The sequence below is a fragment of the Armigeres subalbatus genome, chromosome 1 (assembly GCF_024139115.2).
Source record: "Armigeres subalbatus isolate Guangzhou_Male chromosome 1, GZ_Asu_2, whole genome shotgun sequence".
Taxonomy (NCBI): Eukaryota; Metazoa; Arthropoda; class Insecta; order Diptera; family Culicidae; genus Armigeres; species Armigeres subalbatus.
Window position 1 is genome coordinate 243,896,538 of NC_085139.1, and position 13,139 is coordinate 243,909,676.

Genomic DNA, 13,139 nt, shown 5'->3' on the forward strand with positions numbered 1-13,139 from the left:
CTTATGTGATTTTTTCAACATCCTCCTTAATGCACCGTGAGAGGCATCATCACTGCTAGGTGAATTGATTTGAGATTTTTAGCGTCTCCTGGCTTTTAGTATGAATAAACTATTCCTTGTCCTTAAATCTGGGCGGTTTTTATTCATGCTTCTTTATTTTTAGCTAAGTTTTCAAGGGTGCCCACAACCGAACCACAAAACAAAAATGTCCAAAATGTCAAATTTCCTAAATTGTCAATATTTATTCTAAATCGATGAAATCATATTAATTTCTTTGCTAGTAGTAAGGTTATAAGTTCAGCTTTCGATTGCTATGCAAATGTCGCCATAAGATCAACCAGGGCCAAAGTTATGGACCAAACACAAAAGGGTGCCCACAACCGAACCTCCTCCCTATTATATAATCTTGAGCCCTCCTTAGCCGTGCGGTAAGACGCGCGGCTACAAAGCAAGACCATGATGAGGGTGGCTGGGTTCGATTCCCGGTGCCGGTCTAGACAATTTTCGGATTGGAAATTGTCTCGACTTCCCTGGGCATAAAAGTATCATCGTGTTAGCCTCATGATATACGAATGCAAAAATGGTAATTTGGCTTAGAAACCTTGCAGTTAATAACTGTGGAAGTGCTGAATGAAAACTAAGCTGCGAGGCGGCTCTGTCCCAGTGTGGGGATGTAATGCCAATAAGAAGAAGAAGAACGTTGAGTGGAATCCCATGTGAAAAAACATCTGAAGACCCCTCGTGGTAATTTCTGTAGAGATTGCGCAGTAATTTATATTATATTATATATATTAGTATTATATATAGTTTAATATATATTATATTATATAGTATTCTTGGAGGAGCTCCGGAGAGAATTACAAGAGCAACTATTTAAGAGTTACAGGACTTCTCGGGGATTTCTTGAACAAACACTCATATAGGAACTTCCGATAGAATTCCTGAAGATATGTTGAAAAATTACCGGAAAAATTCCAGGATCGCATCCTGGAGGAACTTCTGGAGCAGTTCCTGGAGGCACTTTCGGAGAAGCTCCTGGAGAAACTTCCTGAGAAGCTCCTGGAGGAAATTCCGGAGGAATTCCTGGAGGAACTTCTGGAGGAGTTCCTGGAGGAACTTCCGGAGGAGTTCCTGAAGTAACTTCGGAGGAGTTCCAGGAGCAACTTCGGAGGAACTCCTGGGGGAACTTCCGGAGGAACTTCCGGAGGAATTCCTGGAGGAACTTCCAGAGGAATTCCTGGAGGAACTTCAGGAGAAATTCCTGGAGGAACTTCAGGAGAAATTCCTGGAGGAACTTCAGGAGAAATTCCTGGAGGAACTTCAGGAGAAATTCCTGGAGGAACTTCAGGAGAAATTCCTGGAGGAACTTCAGGAGAAATTCCTGGAGAAACTTCCGAAGGAATTCCTGAAGAAACTTCCAAAGGAATTCCTGAAGAAACTTCCGAAGGAATTCCTGAAGAAACTTCCGGAGGAATTCCGGGAGGAACTTCCGGAGGAATTCCGGGAGGAACTTCCGGAGGAATTCCGGGAGGAACTTCCTGAGGAATTCCGGGAGGAACTTCCGGAGGAATTCCGGGAGGAACTTCCGGAGGAATTCCAGGAGGAACTTCCGGAGGAATTCCGGGAGGAACTTCCGGAGGAATTCCGGGAGGAACTTCCGGAGGAATTCGGGGAGGAACTTCCGGAGGAATTCCGGGAGGAACTTCCGGAGGAATTCCGGGAGGAACTTCCGGAGGAATTCCGGGAGGAACTTCCGGAGGAATTCCGGGAGGAACTTCCGGAGGAATTCCGGGAGGAACTTCCGGAGGAATTCCGGGAGGAACTTCCGGAGGAATTCCGGGAGGAACTTCCGGAGGAATTCCGAGAGGAGCTTCCGGAGGAGTTCCAGGAGGAACTTCCGGAGGAGTTCCAGGAGGAACTTCCGGAGGAGTTCCAGGAGGAACTTCCGGAGGAGTTCCAGGAGGAACTTCCGGAGGAACTTCCGGAGGAGTTCCAGGAGGAACTTCCGGAGGAGTTCCAGGAGGAACTTCCGGAGGAGTTCAGGAGGAACTTCCGGAGGAGTTCCAGGAGGAACTTCCGGAGGAGTTCCAGGAGGAACTTCGGAGGAGTTCAGGAGGAACTTCCCGAGGAGTTCCAGGAGGAACTTCCGGAGGAGTTCCAGGAGGAACTTCCGGAGGAGTTCCAGGAGGAACTTCCGGAGGAGTTCCAGGAAGAACTTCCGGAGGAGTTCCAGGAAGAACTTCCGGAGGAGTTCCAGGAAGAACTTCCGGAGGAGTTCCAGGAGGAACTTCCGGAGGAGTTCCAGGAGGAACTTCCGGAGGAGTTCCAGGAGGAACTTCCGGAGGAGTTCCAGGAGGAACTTCCGGAGGAGTTCCAGGAGGAACTTCCGGAGGAGTTCCAGGAGGAACTTCCGGAGGAGTTCCAGGAGGAACTTCCGGAGGAGTTCCAGGAGGAACTTCCGGAGGAGTTCCAGGAGGAACTTCCGGAGGAGTTCCAGGAGGAACTTCGGAGGAGTTCCAGGAGGAACTTCGGAGGAGTTCCAGGAGGAACTTCGGAGGAGTTCCAGGAGGAACTTCGGAGGAGTTCCAGGAGGAACTTCGGAGGAGTTCCAGGAGGAACTTCCGGAGGAGTTCAGGAGGAACTTCGGAGGAGTTCAGGAGGAACTTCCGGAGGAGTTCCAGGAGGAACTTCCGGAGGAGTTCCAGGAGGAACTTCCGGAGGAGTTCCAGGAGGAACTTCCGGAGGAGTTCCAGGAGGAACTTCCGGAGGAGTTCCAGGAGGAACTTCGGGAGGAATTCCAGGAGGCACTCCCGGAGGAGATCCGGGAGGAACTCCCGGAGCAGTGCCAGGTGGAACTTCGGAGGAGTTCCAGGACGAACTTCCGGGGGAGTTGCAGGAGGAACTTCCGGAGGAGTTCCAGGAGGAACTTCCGGAGGAGTTCCAGGAGGAACTTCCGGAGGAGTTCCAGGAGGAACTTCCGGAGGAGTTCCAGGAGGAACTTCCGGAGGAGTTCCAGGTCTTCATCACCGAGATCCACCTGAAGCCCGAGGCGCAACAGTTCTGGATTTAGATTGGTGAGGTTCGATATAACAAGCCCCAGAGGGGAATGAATGGCAATCGCCTTGCGGAGCAACATCGCCTGCCGCCTGCTGCCGGACTTCAAGCTCAAAATCATCGAAGCCGTAGCAATGGAAGTCACCACCTCTGTTGGAATTGTCGCGTTCATCGCGGCATATTGTACCACACAAGTCGACGACGGCACGATATAGTCAATCTCACTCGGCGGCAGTTCATCATCGCCAGAGACCTGTAGAGTAGAGTGGGGCAAGAGTACGCACTTAGTTTTCAATCGATCATGTGGCCCTTATGAAGCAAGCTTCTGCATATCAAATCAGTGTCGATGATTCATATACTCTTCCTTTATGTTACCCAGTGGAAGACATATTGAATTAATTGAGATTCGTTTTAGTAGAATCCTTATTGCAAGACAAGTGAAAAACGCACTCTTACCTCACCGGTGGGGTAAAAGAGCGCATCGGGTGGGTTAGAGTACGCATTTATCCAATCATGTGCTTTAAGTATATATTAACACAAATAAGAGTTAATAACATTCAATTGATGTTTAATGAGCATATATTAGGGAATGTTTAAAGATTACGTAACTCTTAAAGGGGGAGGGGGTCCTAAAAATGTGCACTTTCATACGAAAAACCATTGTTTTTTATATACAAAAAACTACAAAGGTAAAAATATATATCAGGTTTCGCGTGGCGTATACAAAGGCATTTTCCTTAAAGAAAGTCCACCAATCACGTAACGTAAAATTTAGCTATTTCATCAACCCTCCCCCTATATTACACTATTTGTATGAATCCTCTAACAAATATATGGATCGTCATACATCTCGCAACCCCTCCCAGCTAAACGTTGCGTAATTTATGAATGTTTCTTTTGATTTAATGAAATTATCATTTAGATGAAATTGTGTTTTCGTACTATGTTTAGGTGTACAACAAGTCATAATACAATTTCAGTGCTTTGTTCGCTAAGTCCTTTCTAACACCGAATTACTTCAACTTATCCTAAAAACTTGTGATAAATTCAAATTCTGTCCCTTTTTTCTTAGTTGTGGATCTTTACGCTTTGGAAGAAGTCTTATTTCGGCCGGAGATACGGGTTTAACATCGTAACTTGAAGATTCATATGTGTACTCTTGCCCCACCCGTCCCTGCGTACTTTTACCCCACAGTCCCAAAAATTATTCAAGTAATAGTTTTGACTTCTTGGAAAATTAACCGGATTGGTGTTCTGTACCATAAAGTACTCTATACAATAGGTTATCGAAATGGTATAATGTTCACCTGATTGGACGTATATATTGTAATGAAATACTAGTTGCGGAAATCCAATTATTTTTAGCAAAATGACCAAAAAGTTATCTAACTCCACATCTCCCTTGTTGTTTATTCAAATCGTTTACAATTACACATGATAATAGTTGGCCAGAATATCTGTCAGTGACTGATGCTATTCGATGGTGGCGGAAGTTGGAACTTCAATGAATCGGCACGAGCTAACCCGGCGTAACTATCACCAAGTCGGCAGGTGTTGGTTTCAACGGTACGTGGACACGAACAGCGACTACCAGCGACAGCCAGTGTCATCCGAAGACGTCGACGAGCTGCCGCATGCCATCCAGGTGGCGATCTCCCTAGCCGTCAGGTAAGCAACTCCTTAACCATTGATGCACTCACCAAAGATTTGATCCATCTGCGAATGTCACTTGCAGGCTGTACAAATGTACTGGGCTGCCTGCGCTTAAGACCCGGTGCAATCACATGGTCAAAATTATCCAGGCCGGGCTGGTGGACCTCAGAAATAGTGATTTTTACAATAAGATTCGCGCTCTCCCAGACTGCTAAGCCGTTCTGGAAGCAAACTAAAATTATAAAATTCAAGCCTCGGCCCATTCCACCTTTGATCCCACAATGGCTCTAAGGATCGCATGATAACTCTTGCAGAGCAGGTCGCCGAAATAGGTTGTCATTTTGTCAGCTCACACAATCTTGGACATCATCATCAATCCACATGAAGCAGCCGTCAGCGAGCTTGCGAAAAACATCCATCTGACTCTAAACAACTTTTCGGAAGAGTTGGAGATCACAGCTAACTAAATGACGGTCCATATCAAATCATCAAAAAACATGAAGGCCCCAGGCTTCGACAGCATCCTAAATCTCGAGCTCAAACACACGAGTGCTCCATTCTTTGAGCACCTTTCGCTGATCTTCAATCAGTGTCTGCGACTCAGCTACTTCCCATCGTCCTGGAATTCTGCGAAAGTCATCCCCATCTGGAAGCCTCTCTCTCCCAGAAGTTATCGTCCCATCAGCCTTTTCTCAGGGTTATCCAAGCTATTCGAAAAATCGATTCACCACCGGCTACTTGAGTCTGCCGATAATCTCAACATTTTGATCCGCAGACGAGCCAGCCTAGGGCTGAAAGTCTCCTTAATAAAGATACAAAAAAAAAACATTTTTCTCGAGGAACAGTTTGGTTTCCGACGCGGTTGATGAACCGTTCACCAACTGACCCGAGCTACCAACGTCCTCAGATGGAACCAATTTATCTCAAAAACCTCCGCCATGGCCTTACTCGATGTCGAGAAAGCGTTCGACAATGTATTGCACATCGTTTCAATCTTCCCAACTACCTGGTGAAAATCATCAACAATAATTACATGTCGGCCAGGACATTCCGCAACTCAATCAGTGGAGCGAGTTCCAATACGCACGATATCGTCGCAGGCGTCCCCCAGGGCAGTAAGCTCGGACCCATGCTGTTTGATCTGTTCACCTCCAACATGCCAGAACCTCCAGAAGGCAGCATTCTGTATCTGTTCGCATATGACACCTCCATCGTCTACCAAGGTAGAGTGATCAGAGCACTAGTGGCAAAACTCCAAAAAAATAAGATCTGTACAAAACCAGCTGGAAGATCTGTACAACGCGGTGAAGATCCTGTCATCATTTTCTCCTACTCAATATCACCCAAACTTGTTCCGTCAGAGGACTGTATAATCACCCTCAATGGGACGACTGTGGAATGGGCCAATGAGGCTGACTACCTTGGCTTGACCCTCGACAGCAAGCCTATATTCCGGCAACAGGTTGACAAGACGGTTACAAAGTGTAACGTCTTGCTAAAACTACTGAATCCTTTGATCAACCGTCGGTCGTCATTTTCCCTGATAAATAAGCTTGCCGTCTACAAGCAAATCATCCTCGCTATGATCGATTACGATATACAGATCTGGAAAGGTTGCACCAAAACCCACCATCTTAAACTAAAACGGGTACAAAACAAATTCCTGCAGGATGGTCTGCAAAATCGTCTGGCAGGGATGAAAACACTACACGAACGCTTTGGTGAGTGTGAAGAAAGGTTCAGGGTTCGTTGCTTAGCTTCAGACCAGCTAACGATCCGGGAGTTAGTCCACAACTAGGCTATTAAATTGTTTTTGTATAATGTTAATCGTAGTTAGATTATCAAATTCAATTATGCCAGGGGGTAGGGTCGTTTGGCCGAAAGGGTCGTTTGGCCGAAAGGATCATTTGGCCGAAAGGGTCGTTTGCCCGAAAGGGTCGTTTGGCCGAAAGGATCATTTGGCCGAAAGGATCATTTGCCCAAAAGGGTCGTTTGGCCGAAAGGATCATTTGGCCGCAAGGATCGTTTGGCCGAAAGGGTCATTTGGCCGAAAAGGTCATTAGGCCGAAAGGGTCACTAGTCCGAAAGGATCATTATTTCTCATTTCTCGCTGTCAAAAGTAAGAACCGCGAAGTGAGTGGTGAGACGTCTTATTCGGCCAAATAACCCTTTCGACCTAATGACCCTTTCGACCTAATGACCCTTTCGGCCAAACGACCCTTTCGACCAAAAGACCCTTTCGGCCAAATGACCATTTCGTTCAAACAACCCTTTCGGCCAAATGGTTCTTTCAGCCAAATGGCCCTTTCGGCCAAATGGCCCTTTTGGCTAAATGGCCCTTTCGGCCAAACGACCCTTTCGGCCAAACGACCCTTTCGGCCTAATGAACCTTCCCAAGTAGCACATTTTGAACAGATTTGGTTGCCGCAAATTAATTGTGACTAAATTCGATCACATATAAGTGGCGGTAACTAACTTGGAACAAGTGTGCTACTCGGGTTTCGGCCAAATGACCCTTTCGCAGGGACAGAAAAAGTCATTTCAACTACACTCAAACAGTTGACATCCAACACATAATCAAGTCATCAGTCCTTTACAAATTTGAATGTGCGAATGAATAAAACGTCATATGCATGAACAGCAGCAAGCGTCGATAAGTGTCAGCATTGTTGTATGCGGAGTCAAAATGGATTTTAAGCTTGGCATATTGATATTCAATTCTCAAAATATGAAAATAATTACACACTGCAGTGCATGGATTTAACATTTTGAAGTCAGATTTCTAAAAGATATGCATCTGTTTAGTATATAAAATAAAATAATCATCATTTATCGATGCAAATCAACAGCAATTCAAAATATTCATTTCAGCCCCGGTAGATATTTATATTGTCAATCGGCTATTGAGGATCAAGCGGCAAATTTGGTTTGGAAGTTTGACAGCATGCTGCGAGTTATTCGTGTCTGCATTGCCGAACAGCTGATCAAAACAAACACGAACTAATGACGACCCTTTCGGCCAAATCACCTATTCGGGCAAATGTATTATTTGGCTAAATGTCCTATTCGGCAAAATGAGTCTTCCGGCCTAATTACCCTTTCGGAAAAATGACCATTTTGGCCAAACGACCCTTTCGGCCAAATGACTGTCGACCTAATGGTCTGTTCGGCCAAATGGTATATTCAGCCAAACAACTTTCGGCCTAGTGGCATTCGGTCAAATGGGTTTCGGCCAAACGACCCTTCCCCCAAAAACAGCCATGTTTTGCGCGAAAGCGTCATTTTCTATCGAGGTTTCAAGGAGGTCGGTCGACGGTGTATGGTAGCGGTTCCATCCGCAGGAGGAAGCAGCTCTCAAGTCAGATTTTTTATCGCAAGATTCAAACTTACAATGGTTGCTGATAATGCTTGAAGAAGCACATTATTGAATATAAATCAGTTCTACCTCTAAACCACTAATATAGTCGCAAGAAAGTAAAAAGCTGTACTGTGACTGTAGCAAATTCATGGCATCCAGGGAAATTTTCTTGCAAGACTTTGAGACTAAAATTTAATAGCGTCAGTATCGGTCCAAGTGTCGGCCGTCGGCACCGTCCACAAAAAGTGAAATTTACTCGCAAGACTCCGACTTTGGTTTTGTTGCTGTTAGTGATTGGAAATGTATTTTAATGAAAATAAATTGGACTATTGAAAATAATTGGTTGGTAACATGATTTTATACAGGAGAGAGTTGATCCGAGACTAATTTTCTTCAAAGTACAAAACATAATCGCTTGGCGATAGAAGAAAATTGGCTTCAGTAGCGGAATCACAAGCGTGCGTCGGATGTTGCAATAATTGTATTCGTATGGATGATGTCTGTAGCGTTTCAAAACCCGATACACACCCGGAAATAATTATAAAGCATTCGCTGAGAATTGAGGATTTTGAGGATCAAAATCTCGATTTCTGGCGATTAAATTGAAGAAATGTTTGAGATCCCAGCCTAAAATGACCCCAATTTTCAATAAATGATTGTTTTTTGTAAGCATGTTTATTGAAAAGGTACGTTTCAGTCGGAAATAATTATAAAGTCACTTTATTTGTTTGGAGCTTCATATGAAAGTAGTGGCTTTATAATTATTTCCAACTAAAACGTGCCTTTTCAGTAAACTTACTTACAGAAAACAATCATGACCTGAGAATTTAGGCCATTTTAGGCTGGAATGCCAAAAATGTCCTCAATCCAATCGCTAGAAATCGAGAATTTGATCCTCAAACATGACAATTTTCTATGAAAATCAGCTAATGCTTTATGATTATTTCCGGGGGTGTATTTACATGACGCTACAACTATCATTGCACCAAAAGGTTTTTCGTAGTTTACATCGGGCGGTCGTGTCTTGTACACATCCCTTCTGATTTTTATTTAATATGTCAGCGTAGCACTAAATAGAACGTATAATTTTCGCTCTCATAAATATGTTCCGCGTTCCGTTGAAGTTCCACACGGCAAAATGCACTAACCTACATACCACACAAAATCTGCAGTCTTACATAAATTCATCTCGTCAATAACCTCAACGAATAATAACTTTCAGACCACTCCAATTGACACAGACATGAAGTGATTTGAAACCTGACTCTGGCAGATCACCACACATTTTTTTGCACTTATCTCAATCTCCTTCGCGAAACATGTGCACTCGATGTAAACTCCAGCATAACAACCCCAATGAAGTTAACTGCTCTCGTCGAGGTAAAGATGCTTCCAAACGCAAACAAGCCCTCCCCAACCTAACGGCTGGTTATGAATGACGATGATTCATCAACCCCAAATTAGCTACCCAAACACTGACTGTTTGGCCTCTGGGATGCGTTGCGAAATTGCACTTACCGGAAACATTGTTGCGTCTTTCTAATTGCTGCTCGGAGTAATTTTGCCGCTTGCCTATGGCCTAGGCTGCTCCTCGTCTTATGCGAGAGCTCCTTCCTCTGTACCCCCTACACACGCACACTCTTCTCTCCTCCAAAATCTGAGTCGCACTTCTTTCTATTGGATAAACAGTTTTTCTTAGTCAATCACTGAATTGGGAAATGGAGAAACACACTTATGACTTTGTTTACGCTTTTCCTGGAACCGCTGTCTAACTGTTTCGCGCGATATTATCGAAGGCACGTGGCCCCAAGGGCTGACATGAAGCACGCTTGAGGAATTCACTGAAGCGGGTTCTGGCGTGGACCCATCGGAAGGGCCGGATGTGCGCCGCCGCCGGATGCGGTGGATTTTTATTCTATTCTTTCGAGAATGTTGCGATCGGCTGGTGGGTGGATGGCACTTGAAATTCCAATCACACGCAGCAGGTTCCAGCGGTGATTGACTGCAAAGGAAACGGAGAAGGTAAAATATTGATTATTAAAAATGATACATGATGGACGGCGTCAGGGGGAGGGCGGTGGCCCCACCGCGGTGATCGTATGGTTGAACACAAAAGTTGTCTGAGCCGGTAGTGTTTACGAGTTTTTTGAGGAAGTCTGCATCGGCACTAATGTGAGGTGAACGCAACGGTTAATAGACCAGGGCTATAAATAGGAGGGGTTGCCGCTGTTATACGTCGCGAGCTTTGACTCTTGGTGCTTCGTGCTGCATATGCAGCTCGATGTCAGGTGTCTATTTGGTTTTTTATGCTGCTTCCAAGCGATTGGATAGACCTGCTTTGGAAATGCAATTGTTACCCGACATTGACCGGACGAGTGGAACAATCAGGAGCAGTTAACCTTTGCATGATAGTAATTGAAGCACTTGGAGCTGGTATGTCGTGCATGAATGGAGTTTTGGTTCACGAAGTTATTGTTTGCAAGCATTTATTTCCGGAGATTGGACAATTTTTAACAATCGCTGGAACTAGGAGTGGATTGACTATATACCGATTATATTTTTATAACATATCTACAAGTTGTAGTCCAACTAGATCGTACTGACAGTTTTATAGCCTATTCAGATTACGCCATTAATGACATAATAATTGGCGTTTCAGGATAAATACGCTTTATGATGTCATTATTTACGTAATATTCCATACATTTTGCGCTGTCAAAAGATACCCGCTAAAAGAGCCATAAAGAATTTATTACGAACAATTATTACGAGAGAGCTTTCGTTCTAACTGGGATGCAGGGAGAAATTCAACAAAACAAAAGAAAATTCTCTCTGTTTTCATTTCGTTTCGTAGTTGACAGTCATGCTCTTTCTGTCGCAGCAGGGTCGAATGCATGTTAGATGGAAATCTTCTGAGCGCTAAAGAATAACTCGGATTGTGATGGTTTTGTGGGAAGCATTTTATATGATGAAAAATAATGATGAAAATTATTTATTCTCCACTTATTCAACATGAATTGTTTAAAAAACAGATCCTCTCTAGAATTAACTGAACTTGAACCTAGATTTAATAGAACAAATCGAATAAATTTTCAAAGTTCAAGCGCCAATGCGGAAGACAATTTAAAACGTAGGAATGGTTGTAAAACGAATATAGGGGAAATGACGTCTTTGGCAGGTTTTGTTCTATTATTGTCAGGGGGTTTTCTATAATCAATAATGCTCAAATTTGGCCTAAACATTCTTTGCATATCAAAGAATATTGTGGCCGAATTTCATAAAATTTGGTCAACAAAAACCCCCCTGACAATAATAGAACAAAACCTGCCAAAGCCGTCATTTCCCCTATTTGATGAATAAACATGATTTCATAAATTGTTTCAATTCTGCTCCTTGAATGGCTTAATATACTTTGGATTTCAACATTTTTCACGTGGGACAACTGTACGATTTGAATGGAAGGTATATATAAAGTAGAATAACCTTGAATAAAACATGGATTGGTAATGCATTAATTCATCCAAAATCCAGTTTAAATTATATCACATTCAAACGATTCGATTTTGTTAGAAGCTGTATCATTGATTGTCGAGTAGAACGCAATGGTTCAGTTTCCATTATTGAAAAAAAAAAAAAAATTGCTGAGTTGCCCTTCATACATGGAGATACTGGTGGAAATACATTTTAGTTCGATAATATTTCTTGAAAATTGGTCCAATCGTCCTTTTTTTATCTATTTGTGAGAATTCCCAAAAGTATCTAAATTTTTCTATCAAATCTCCGTTCGATCAAAGTACAGAATCAAAATACTTTTTAAACTTAAAAATAAATTGAGGAATAGTAGGGGCAGCAGGGACTATGTCCAAGGGCTTGACGTCCTTCTCCATGGCCACTGCGAGTTAGGGGGCCTGCCTAGGATGTGGTGGGGTTTGACAGTGGGCTCTGTTAAACCTCTACAAAAAGCTGCATGTGTCCATAAGCAGGCCCTATCAAACCCAGTCAACACATGAACGTATATGGTGTCGTGTAGGATGCTGGAGTGCAGGCGATAGATGTACTTTTCCACACAACATGTATGTATATCGTCTCCAATTTAGCATCTTGTATTGCACCATGTGCGATTTTATGTAGACTGGGAAGCGAACGTGTGCCGCTCAAAGCGCACAAGCCCAACACGAGTGCCAACCGGCACATCAGGATTAATACCAGTGAGATCCTGATTACGGTATACTGGTCAATGCAAGTGACACACACGCGCGCGAAAGTAATGCAAAATAAACGACATGTAAAATGAACGTAAATTTACATTCTTACTTAACGTCAAATAGAGATAAAATAAGGGTTGCTGAATAACATTAGCTTTCCGATTACTATCAATTATTTTCAAATTAAATTCCGTTTTTTTTTACTTTTCTTGCGTTAATGAAATGATAACGCGGGCGTCTAATCCGAAATTCAAATGAACAATCGCTCACTTTGAGCGGTTGATTGTTTATTCTCGCGAAGAATGAACAATTGAACAAATTAAGGAAATGCTAATACTGCTGTGTAGAAGTTTCATAGGTCACATCACTTTCCATGGTTAATCCCGATCTATGTTACTGATTACCCCACCCAACTACCACTACTTCCTTCCCATGGTAAATGTGTAGATGCAGAGGTATTCTCGGTCTCTAGTAGCAACAATAACCACACCCTGACATTCCCTCCCTTTCCCAACTGACTGTAAGGACTTGGCCGGCGCCGTTATTGATCAACATTTGCGAGCTGCTGAAACGTGCACTTCGAGAATAGTTGGTAAATCCCAACCACTATTCACTTGGATCGTAGTGCAATTTGCACCAGTTCTGATCAATCACGGAGTAGCAACCATTGATATGTACAGTCAGTCTAAGCTAAGCTAAGCTAAGCTAAGCTAAAAATAAATTGAGGAATAGTCTGATTCCCCGAAGAACGGCGCACCCAACTAATGAATGTAGCTTCGCTCATTATCCTTAATGAGAGCTTCAAATATTCTTCGAAAATCCCTTTTCATATTTTTTTTTGTAGAAACTTTGTTCAGAAAAAATGTTTG

General features: G+C 43.5%; 1 protein-coding gene across 1 annotated transcript in view; it reads right to left on the bottom strand.

Moving 5' to 3' along the window:
* Window positions 1-13,139, bottom strand: part of LOC134206233 (mucin-2-like) — a 310,180-nt gene that overhangs the window by 233,145 nt on the left and 63,896 nt on the right. The window contains exon 2 of the mRNA XM_062681921.1: window positions 9,584-10,067. Within this exon, the coding sequence (XP_062537905.1) occupies window positions 9,584-9,592 (9 nt within the window). The 5' untranslated portion in view covers window positions 9,593-10,067. The remainder of the gene's footprint in view (window positions 1-9,583; window positions 10,068-13,139) is intronic.